Here is a 12,500-nt window from a genome sequence, read left to right as displayed (position 1 = left end):
AAATGCTATATATCCATTTCTGAACATTTTGGGAAATTGGCATTTTGGTATTGGGCATTGCATTGCAATATGCATTTTTATATAGGTTTAAAAAGCATGTTCTCAAAATATATGAATGGCAACAATTATAATTCACATAGAATTGTGTCTGTACAATCATTTCCAATAATAAAATGCAAAAGTAAAAAAAAAATGCTTTCGTCATTTTGCAACTAAATTCTAAGAATTTGATTGGCTAATACGGATTAAGCACATTTCAGCCTTGCATCTCTGTATACCTTCCCAGAGAATTCCAAATCCAGGCATCACAGAGTACAATCCTTGCCACGTTTTCCTTCTGCCTGCCCATAGGTCATTTTGCTAATTAACCAATTTACCTGTCTGCTTGCAGGCTGTGTGTATGTTAGGAGCAGCGGGTTCAGTTAGACCAAACATGTTGATCTTTAAGCTTTCTGAAGCTCAACCTCTGATTATAAGAGGCGCTTTCTGTCTGTCCATGTGTCCATCTGCCAGTAAGTCTGCAGTCTGTATGACATCTCTCTCTCTCTCTCTCTCTCTCTCTCTCTCTCTCTCTCTCTCTCTCTCTCTCTCTCTCTCTCTCTCTCTCTCTCTCTCTCTCTCTCTCTCTCTCTCTCTCTCTCTCTCTGTGTTTGTGTGTGTGTGTGTGTCAGACTACACTCAGTTCTGCTCAGACTACTAGTTTGCATTTAACGGGGAGGGGGGCTCCTCAACCCATTCAGTGTATCTGACACACTGAAATCATTCAAGGACATTGTGCAAAACCAATCCATGCATTGGTGGATATTGTTTCAACCCATATCCAAACACTGAACATGCAAATGTATGCACAATGCCCCACTTTCTCTTCATACGTCATACCACCGTTTACCTCTCTAACAAATGATTAAAAATATCTCCACCCAGTGAAGTCACACTAAAGTCTGCATTATGCAGGTGCCAGGGGGAGACTGGGAAGGTTTGGCGAAAATGCAGCCCTCTCTCTTCATCTGAACAAAAGGCTGCTAACGGAACACCGTCGTCGCTCTGACGCAGTGGACAGTAACATTCTGGGCAAGGATAGAGGAGGGCGGTGGTTAAACCAAATCCCTTCCACCACCTCAGTTAAAAAGTGTGGAAAAATAATAATCCTGCAGGAATCTCTGGAAATCCGCATAAAATTGGTGCTTTCCTGAATTTTGTGATCAACGCCCACGTGTTGTGTGGAAAGAGAGCTGATAGGTACGTAGATGCTCTGCTCTGGTCTGTGCAGTTGACTGTGTTTAAAAAAGGGACTGCAGCGCTCTCTAGTGGCAAGATTTCTGAATGACATCTGTCTTCCAGCTTGGCAGTGAAGGCCTTCCTCTAAACTCTTTTACTTGAAAACGGCTGCTATCAATTATCAGTTCACTGGAAAGTGAAAGAAAGTTGACTTTCTTTTTTCTGACCCCTCTTTCTGGTAAACATAGACATTGAGCGACCAAAAAAGGTCATTATTTTCTAGTTCTGTGTAACTTTCGGTTATCAGATGATAATGATGTTGCTGAGAGAAAAAATACTACTTACTTGTTGGAGGCACACTGGACATTGGTCAAGACTGTGACGTTATTTCGTACACTTCGAAGGCTTGCAAGAACCTAGCCAGGAAAAAGGCACAAGAAAAAGAAGGTTAACCCTTTAAGACATGGCCCATGTAATAAGATGGCTATTACCAGATTGGCAAGGACCAAGTCGAAATGCATTAATAAAGACACTGTGTAATGGCATAGTGTTGTAGTACTATTGTAGTCAAATCTTTACAGTCACTTATTGCAGTGTTTGACTAGTGGAACGGTGTGCATTATTATGGGGCTACGGAAAGAAAGAAACTAAGTGAACACACTTCACACTTCATAATAATAATAATAATAATAATAATAATGTAAAAAACTGTATTTGTATAGCACAATACCATAGAAGGCATGCAGATCAAAGTGCTTAACAAATGGATAAACAACAATGTTGAAAATAAAAACACGAGATAAGAGAGGAAACTAGACAAAATAGAAAAAATAAGTAGATAGATAATAAATAAGTAAATGTGAAGAAAGATGAAATGAAGGAGTTGAAAGAAGAGATAAGTAGAGAATAAAGAGGCATATTTCACACTTCATATGAGGAATGTTTGTTGCAATAGCTACGGTGACACTCACCTGAGCGAAAGGCGTGACGATCAGGTCATCTCCATGGCTACAAAAGGAGACAGGAAACAGGAAGTCATGTCAACCAGCTGGAGTGAAGTGACATCATGGCAATGGCTATATTCAGAAAGTCAACTCACACCCTGGTTATGGGTTTTGTCTCTTAATATTCCTGAACTTTAATGTGAAATTCACAGGAAACGTAAATGCATTTATTGACATACAAATACTGTAAATACGGTTTCTAACCAATTTACGGAATTGTTATATTATAAAAAAGCATATTCTTTTGCAAAGAGGAATAGGGGAAACAAATCAAGAGTGTGTGAACCTTTAAAGGTATACTGTGCAGGAAATAATCAAAAGAGGTCTATTTCTGGAAATTCAAAATGGCGGACCATGGAGAAAGATCCCCCTTTTTATGTATGAAAAGTGCATCAGCAACAGGGATTGAGCCCAAGCTAAGCCACACATTTATGCGGAGAGTCCCTTCTCTCCTGACCCCCCCAGGGGTTCCGAGCCCCAGTGTGGGAGCCACTGCCCTACATAGTGTTACACTGAGACTTTGCAATAACCTGCATATTGTTAAATTGTTTTGAATATTCAATCTCCAATATATTGATATTTTGGATTCAGGCCATTACGTAACGATTTTAAATCTAATCGGTGTGTGTGTGTGTGTGGCATACTTGATAGTGACTGGCTGACTCAGCGTTCCAAGCTGCTGTAAAAAGAGCACAAATCTACAGTTTTGCCTCTTTTCTTCCACTGAATATTACTCTGAAATCACTCCCAGCTTGTACGCTTTGCTTCCCCCCCCCACATCACATCTGCCAGTCCTGAGTGCTAGTACCCACATCCTCATTGGGAAAGAATGCAGGTGAAATGGCTTCCTGGTGACTGGAGCCCTTCATTCCCCCATGCTGCTACATTAACACTGGACTGGACTGTGCCGTGTGTGTGTGTGTGTGTGTGTGTGTGTGTGTGTGTGCGTGCGTGCGTGCGTGCGTGCGTATGTGCTTCAGGCACTTCAGGCCTCAGCTGAAATGGACCATGCCGCTTCAAATTAGATCAGTTTAGCCAATGCCATCTTGCATAATAACACACAACAGTGACTGGCTGTGAGACTGAGTGTTGTGTTGTTGAGCAATTCCCCCTCAGACTGCCTGTGTCATGGAAATCCCCCCCAGCCTCAAGCCCCCATTCAAGCCCAAATGAAATCAGGTGTCCAGAGCCAAGGAAATGCGTAGTAACACGTCATCATCGCATGCCTCTCCTCACCCTGGGGAGCGTAATTGCAGAGGAATACTTACCTAGCACGCTCTTTATTCCACATATGACATAACAACAACAATATAATGAATTCCTCATTGAAAAGACCACAGCCACAAACACATTCTCATAGGAATCTATTAGGAATCCTAATGCCCATGCACACACACATACACACAGACATATGTGAACACACATGCATGCACACACACACACACACACACACACATACGCACACACGCACCCACGCGTGCACACACACACACACACACACACACACACACACACACACACACACACACACACACACACACACACACACACACACACACACACACACACACACACACACACACACACACACACACACACACACACACACACACACACACACACACAGGAGAAAACCTGATAAAATCTGCTCCCTAATAAATACTTAACACATCACAAACAAGTGGTCATTCACAGTCAGACTATTATTATATTACTATTATGAGCGAAGGAGAATATCTTTGTGACTCAAATATGGAGGAATCTATTAGTATTGTTGTTGTTGGTAGTAGCAGAGACGGTTTAAATGCATAGAATAGAGAATCTTTGGTAGTGGTAGTGGTGGTAGTGACAGTACAATGGTGGTAGTCAGTTTGTGCTGGCCTGCTGACACAGGGGGAAAAAGGGGTCCGTTGTCCTGGGCCCAGGGAGAGGGAGGCCCCAGAATTGTGTTCCTATTTATTGTATTCATCAAGTAGCAGGCCCTTTCAGATGACTTTTTCCTGGGCCCAGTCAATGCTGCTAGTGGCCCTAAGTTACAGTGTTGTTGTTGGTGTGTAGTAGTTCAGTAGTAGTAGTAGTAGTACACAGTACATACTATAGTAGTACTTTGTAGTACTCTACAATAGTACATACATAGTAATAGTACCTTTTGGGCGCCATTGAGGGATGCCCCCTTGCACGGGTGAGGCATAAATGCAATTTCTTCGTGTGCAGTGTTCACTTGTGTGCTGTGGAGTGCTGTGTCACAATGACAATGGGAGAGTTGAGGTTTCCCAGTTGGGCTTTCACTTTCACTTCACATAGTAGTTCAGCAGTAGAAGTAGTAGTAGTAGTAGTAGTAGTGGTGGTGGTACAATGGTAGCGAGTGAGTGTCGTGTGACTCGTGTCCAACTTACAGCTCAGAGGCGATGGAGGAGTTGCGTGACATGGACTTTGGTGAGAGGTCATAGTCGCTGTCTGATCGGTAGAGGAAGGACTCGCGGCGCTGGTTGTGTCCGGGGAAGTTGGTGTGCAGCACCAGGCCCGAGCCCGGCGAGGCCTGCGGGTCCAGCGGACTGCAGCTGGCAGACGGCCCATTCTCCACATCGAAGCTACAACAGACAGAGAGAGAGAGAGAGAGAGAGAGAGAGAGAGAGAGAGAGAGAGAGAGAGAGAGAGAGAGAGAGAGAGAGAGAGAGAGAGAGAGAGAGAGAGAGAGAGAGAGAGAGAGAGAGAACAATGACATTATTATTAATTGATTACATTACATCATTATGGAAAAGGCAATACTTTAAAATACAGCCCTTTAATGCCAATACTAGCCCCCTTACCAAGTACAGTTACCCTAGAAGAAATCTAAGGTTTGATGGTCATTAATTGTGAGCATATCTACAGGTTAGAATCCGAATACACTGCATATACGCCAAATTAGATGATCTCAAGTCTTACTCCAAATCTTTCGTACAGTGTGACCCCATAGTCACATTGTTTCACACTTCATTACACTGTACAATACACAACATTGTACACTGTAGCTAGGACTGTAATACTGTATCTGAGTGCAACCCAATTAAAAAAAAACAAAAAGCAAACCAAACTAGAAGGTCAAACACATGCACACGCAGGCTTCAACTATTATCATCAATGCACCATGATGTCACAACACAACCGAAACTATACACAAATACCTCAAGAAATGCCAGACAATAACAGTCAGAATAAACAATCCAAACAATTTAACATGTGGCACCCATCTGCCATAGCAGCTGGCTTAGTCACTAATGTAACACAAATAAAAGCATGAAATGTCATCCGAACAAAGACAACAATTAGCTCACAGTTTTTCTTTTCCTGTTGGCTGTTTGGACTATATGCATGTGGGACGGCAATGATTTAAGTCATTGAGTGAGAATGAAGAGACTTTACCAAAGCATATTTGACATATTTTGGGCTAGGAAGTGGACAAATTGGGCAGCTAATCGTCATTCCCAGAAAACAAATCCTTACGCTTTCATGGTGTCAGTGGAAGTACAGAACATAACTTCAGAGTAGTCCCATTGAGGCTATTGCCTCTTTTTCAAGTTCTGGTCTAGAAAGCAACAATATACGACTTTCTTTACAATCTTTTTCTTAACAAAGGACAACTAAACTAAACCAAACGTAGCCGACTATATAAAATGCATATTAGTAACCTTGTTACAATGTTAAGGAAATAAATATGTTAAGAGAGTTTACAAGCGACACGTACATTACTTTGTCAATGTGTTTATTAAAAAATCTGATTTAGTCCATTGACATTGACTGAGGCTTGGTCATGTATCTGAGTATATGGTAGCTGTGGGAAAATGCTAAAAGTGTTGCTCTCTCACAGTAGGTAAATGACACTAAAAAAGCTTGTGGCTCACTACAGTTGACCCACATTTGCCTATAAGTCGCATCACTAGACCACCTATTTGTAATACCACACAGAGCAAAAACGAGGCTTTAATACTGACTTATCCCTGCGCTTTTCATTACAGTCCGCTGTCTTCCTCACAAGTCAGGATTTAGCCCCGCTGACCTCAGAGCCATTTAATTCAATCTCATCCATGTGACACAGTCAGTCGTTACAGAAGATCAGTCACTCTAAGAGGATTTCAGTTCTTTCATTCAGAAGACTGGGGGATGCCCGTTCGCCGCTGTGCTTATAATCCAAAGAGATTCACTTTTAAAACTTGTGTTCATATGGCACATCCTTTCAGATGGGGAGGGAGGCATGCTCCAGCCTGCTGTATGCAAAAAGGTCTTTTTGGACACACTAACCTGACATTCAGGAAAAGCACATGAGAGTTTAGCAGTCTGCGTTGTGTGCGTGTGTGTGTGTGTGTGTGTGTGTGTGTGTGTGTGTGTGTGTGTGTGTGTGTGTGTGTGTGTGTGTGTGTGTGTGTGTGTGTGTGTGTGTGTGTGTGTGGTGTGTGCGTGTGTGTGTGTGTGCGTGTGTGCGTGCGTGCGCGCGCATGTGTGTGTTGGGGGTGGACATTAATCATCCAGGATTTAATTAAAGCATTGAAGAGGATTAGAAGGAAGAGTGCATAACAAGGAACTGCATACGCAAAAGGCACTGTGCCACTGTAAATATTGAACATCACTGTAAATATTGAATATTGGTATCAGAGTATGAGATCTAACCTGGCCCATGGGGTGCACTGTGTAGCACGGAATGTGACATGGAGGAATACCAAGACAATATGTGGGAGTGTCTGTGAATGAGATAGACAGAGAAGGAGAGAGAGGGAGAGGGAGAGAGAGAGAGAGAGAGAGAGAGAGAGAGAGAGAGAGAGAGAGAGAGACAGAGAGAGAGAGAGAGAGAGAGAGAGAGAGAGAGAGAGAGAGAGAGAGAGAGAGAGAGAGTGTGTATAGTGCATTATAGAGAGGACAAAAGACTTCATAGATATGTGGACTACAGATATGTAAATGGTAAAGGAAGTTCACCTATACAGCAGAATACACACGTCTGCACATATACAGTAGGTAACACATGCATCACGAAGCATATTTATCATGGACAGTGTATTATAACACTTATAATGCACTGTGAATGGTAGTTAGTAGTGGTGTGCATTGGCACTGCCCTCACGATTACGATTTGGGAGGAACCTATTCGATTTGATTCAATTCTATGATGCATTGCAATGCATTACATTTCTAGTGAAAGCAAAGCAAATGTTTCATCAGTCATGATGAGGCAATACAAGTACTCAGATACTGAGCAACATTTTATTGGTCGTTTTCTGTATCAGTCTTGCAGTTTTCAATGCTTTGAAGTGCTTTTATTTAAAGGGACACTGTGTGAGATTTTTAGTTGTTTATTTCCAGAATTCATGCTGTCCATTCACTAATGTTACCTTTTTCATAAATATTTACCCTCACCATCAAATTCTAAGTATTCATCATGACTGGAAAAATTGCACCTTTCATACATGAAAAGGGGGATCTTCTCCATGGTCCTTCATTTTGAATTTGCAGAAATAGCCAATTTATGCTGCAAAAATGACTGTACTTGGCCAAACTAGAAAATATTAGTTTATTACTTAGTAAACTTTCATGAACAGGTCAAATTTGGCAATAGACGACACAGATTCAATGAGCAGCATAGTTGCAGTACCTTTTTTGACCATTTCCTGCACAGTGTACCTTTAATTTAACAGTTATTTCCTTCTGAAATATCCACGGAAGTTATTGAAACTTAAAAAAATTGCTGCATCAATTCTGGAACTTGCCGCATTGAATTGAATTGTTCATGCCCCGCATTGCATTGCATTGCCAAATGCATTATTGTTGACACCACTAGTATTTACAGTAAGGTATATTCATTCATATACTGTAACCGTCCCTGTCCAAGGAAGAATACAAAACGAAAGCACACACGCTCTCGCTCTCGCCCTCACTCTCTCTCTCTCTCTCACACACACGCACGCACGCACGCACGTACACACACACGCACACACACACACAGCCTAAAATAAACCACTTTGAGGCGAGGCAGAGATGACTACAGATTGGAGACTGGAAAGAGGTCGAGGGTGACAGAAGTGGGTGATGGGATGGAATTGTGTTGGAGGAGAGACAGAGTCTGTAGTGGGAGAGGGAGACTTTGCTATTGAAAGTAAAAGCGCTTCTCATATGTCACTCTGCTGATCGCACAACACACCACAAAAGTCAACCACTCCAAAAACTGTGTGTGTGTGTGTGTGTGTGTGTGTGTGTGTGTGTGTGTGTGTGTGTGTGTGTGTGTGTGTGTGTGTGTGTGTGTGTGTGTGTGTGTGTGTGTGTGTGTGTGCATGTGTGTTTGTGTGCGCCCGCGTAAGCGTGTGCATGTGCATGTGTGCATGCGTGTGTGCATGCGTGCGTTTGTGTGGTCATGTGCGACTGTATGCATGCATGTGCTGAATGTGTCAGCCATGATTGCAGTAGACTGTGTCCACAGGCCCATGTAAGGTACTGTAGTTCTTCATCAAAGTGGTATCACACTGACTTCCTTAATGCAGTACCGTATATCACAATTTCCAATGAGGTGAAATTCGTTATTGCCTTGAGACCTTCAACAAAAATAGTCAATTCCTGATGCTTTAACAGTGGCTTGACTCTGAAGAGTAGGTGAGAGACAGTATGCCACACTTTGTTGAAACTCTATATTCAGTAACACATGTAGGACAAGCAGCCCAGACCACACACAGCAAAACCAGACATCTAGACCAATTTGGAAATATTAGTGGGAGTAGAGTTAACACTGACGTGTAATAATGCATAACAAGTGTGTTATGGTTGTGAATAAGGGCATAACGGCATTTTGACCGGGCTAAAAAAAGACTCTGAGGCTTCGTCCATCAAGTGATGGTGCTGAGCTGTGGACCAAAAACATGCCAGCCGGACATATTGCCGCACTCCATCTTGTCATAACACACCACTTAAGAGAAGGGCATTGTTGGGCCGCTGCCGGGAACATACCATACTTCAAACACAGACATAGGCACACACACACACACACATATACGCACGCACGCACGCACGCACGCACGCACGCACGCACGCACGCACGCACGCACGCACGCACGCACGCACGCACGCACGCACGCACACACACACACACACACACACACACACACACACACACACACACACTGCGTGACACCAAAAGTCCTGTTTCACTGCTGACTAGATAAAAGTATTGACCATGTTAGGGTGATCGTTAAGCTGCTCGCTCATCAACAAAACTGATATCCACATTTGCATAATATAACTGTGTGTCATTTCCATAACTTGGCCAAACTTTTGACCTCATACACACCATACACTTCAACAGTGAATCCAGTAGTCATATGCTGTGTTTGGGATAACAGCCATGAAGGCATACATTCAACAGCAATGAACATAATATGGTCTGAAAACATATCCAATTGCTTGCCTTTCGCTTTCAGCTGTCTTATAAGTCAGTGTGAGAGCTATTTCTGAGGGAATGTCATGAAATTCCATTATACTGCGACAACTCAAGAAGTTAAACCATAGATTAGAAATTGACTGTTGAGCTGAATGTTTTCTATTTAAAGCAGAAAAAAGGAATTTAATAGACTATGTATAAACAAGAAACAGTAAACCAACATTTGGCTGGGATTCAGCCATGTTTGTTGTCAAAGCGTAAAATTCATCAAGTTCCCAATGAATTGTTGTGCAATCCTCCCAGGCAGTGACGACCTCACTCTTTACCGTGAGTTCCCAGCAAAGCACACCCCGTGAGTGGATACAGATTAAGGATGGAGTCACGTCAGGTCAGACAAGTAGGCATAATGAGGACCGGGTTGCAGGTTTAACGTGGGAGTGTTTTTCTTGTAGTAAAAACGGTAGGAGTTAAACACCACACTGTCCTGTTCCTTCCTCCAGAGTAACACATGCTATAGGGGTCACCGTGTTCCTCTCCGCCCCCTGAGAGAGGCGCCGGCCTCTGAGAATGTTATCAGGAAGTCACCCCTTTGACCCCTTCTACAGCCCATGCGTCCCGTTCCCAGGGCGATCCCGTTAAACCCCTCCAAAGACTCCAAAATAGCTAGTCGTCCGAAAATAGAGCTAGGCCCACGTTAAAAAAGGTGTCTTGTGTCAGTCTCTTCCACCCGTTTTCATGACTTTACCAAAATAACTGCACATCTTTTTTTCTCATCATTTCCAGCAAATGTGTGTCATAATGAACACAAGCACATTGGAGTGAAACATCCTGCTTAACCCCCCAAAGACCCCAAAATAGCTGGACTTCCGGAAATAGAACTAGGCATGTTAACAAAAGGTGTCTCATGTCACTCTCTCCTAACTGTTTTCATGACTTTTCTAAATAACTGTGCAGCTTTTTCACTCATTCAATCATTTCCAGCAAATTCATCTCATTGTAATGAACACAACCACATTGGGCAATCACGCACAGTTTTGCAACACTAACAGTTCCGAACACATTATAGTGAAACGCGTTCCTTCCCATCACAGGGGAAAAGGGTGGGATTTGAATGGTCAATTAGATGTTTGACTCAGCATGTCATGTGCATCCTTGGTGCTTATGAACACTTAAGATGGACTTAGAGTCCTTAAGTCCTGAGGCTACATATTTATGATGTAGTTCATGAAATTCAAATGGCAAGACACACAAGTATGTAGGCTGTTTTGTTCAGCAGGAAAAAAAACAGTATTAAGTATTACTTTCTGTGTTATTTTGTTTTGACAGTCATTAATCTTGTGCCTCTCCAAAAAAGACAGTCCAAAATCTTCCTAAAATGGCAGCAGCTCATGAAGGCTAATGTACTCCAATGACAAACAATAAACACAAATCTGTGAAGTGGATTAAGTGCACTTTGGGATCAACCTACTCTAAATAAACGGCAGATTGTTTACCTACGTAGCAACACCTTCCCCTGTTCTGGGGAATCTCAAAGCTGGCGGCTAGGGAGCAGCTGTCTGCCTGTTGACCGGACCCAAGTCATGAATACACAGACAGACAGAGGATGTCCTCTCATTATCAGGTGCGAACTGACTCAAGATCAGTCAGCGGCTCCTTCCTCTCGCTGACGCTTTCCTGGCCTGACTGGACTGGACACGAGCGGGAAGAAACCCTCATGCCCTCTCAAAAACACATGTACACACACACACACGCACACACACAAATACACACATGTGCGTGCACACACACACATGCAAACACACACGCACGCACGCACACACGCACACACGCGCACACACACACACACAAACCACACACACACACGCACACACATACACACGCACTCACACACACCCACACACACACACACACACACACACACACACACACACACACACACACACACACACACAGACAAACACACACGCATGCACACAGACAAACACACACGCATGCACACACACAAACACACATGCACACACACACACACACACGCACACGCACACACACACACACACACACACACACACACACACACACACACACACACACACAAAAGTGGTTGAAAAGTGCATCTGCTCCTCCCAAAGAGCATTACAAAGGTGGACTGACTGGAAGCAGAGACACCAGCAAACACATTGACCGGAAGAGCTGTCAGAGCAACTGGACAGTGTCTAAACAAATGCTTGTCTTGCTGCATCGCTTTGCTATTTCTTTCACAATCAATGCCTGATCAATAATGCTTTTGAGAATTAAGTGTGATATATTGTTGTTCCATTCAGATAGCACACATAGTGAGATGAGAACAGTGATTTGTCAGTAACAATTGGTGTTATGCAGTACCAGAGACGTGCGGTCAGGGTAGGCAGGGTAGGCAGTGCCTACCCTGGGATAAATGTCTTAAAAATAAAAACTAACACGTGTTTAAAAAAATATTCTTCAGAGTTCACATAGGCCTACACAACAATAACATTGATTCAGCATAAATTATGAGCTGTTTAAAGTACAGTATACACAGGACAACGATCAAAAACCTAAGTAATCGCACGAAGCAAAGCGCTCAGGCTTGGGCAGGTTGCCGTGGCAACGCGCAGTCCCGGCTGGTAGCAGAGACAGGCTGAAAGCAGAGCTTTCGAATGCCAGCCAGGCAGCCCGGTAAGGCTCGCTTTTCCTCTGCCTACCCTGCCTTCAATGCTGTCAATGTAGAAGTTTGCGCATGCGTATTAAGTTGTCACATAGCTTGTCAATGGGACTAAAAGCAGAGCCTTTACTCTGTGGCGGGAGTATGTGAGCCAATCACAGCGCCCAAAATGAAAAATTGTTACAATTCAGGTAGTAGCCAA

General features: G+C 43.1%; 1 protein-coding gene across 4 annotated transcripts in view; it reads right to left on the bottom strand.

The window, feature by feature from the left end:
* The window catches only part of pde4ba (phosphodiesterase 4B, cAMP-specific a), a 243,668-nt gene that overhangs the window by 70,595 nt on the left and 160,573 nt on the right, over positions 1 to 12,500 (bottom strand). For all 4 annotated transcript variants that reach the window (XM_063201815.1, XM_063201816.1, XM_063201818.1 and 1 more), the window contains 3 exons: positions 4,619 to 4,813; positions 2,190 to 2,226; positions 1,564 to 1,634 (listed from right to left, as the gene is read on the bottom strand). In XM_063201815.1, coding sequence (XP_063057885.1) covers positions 1,564 to 1,634; positions 2,190 to 2,226; positions 4,619 to 4,813 — 303 coding nt within the window. The remainder of the gene's footprint in view (positions 1 to 1,563; positions 1,635 to 2,189; positions 2,227 to 4,618; positions 4,814 to 12,500) is intronic.

This window comes from Engraulis encrasicolus, chromosome 6, assembly GCF_034702125.1.
Source record: "Engraulis encrasicolus isolate BLACKSEA-1 chromosome 6, IST_EnEncr_1.0, whole genome shotgun sequence".
Classification (NCBI taxonomy): domain Eukaryota; kingdom Metazoa; phylum Chordata; class Actinopteri; order Clupeiformes; family Engraulidae; genus Engraulis; species Engraulis encrasicolus.
The sequence above is the reverse complement of the archived record's forward strand: the minus strand, read 5'-3'. Positions and strand labels throughout refer to the sequence as shown.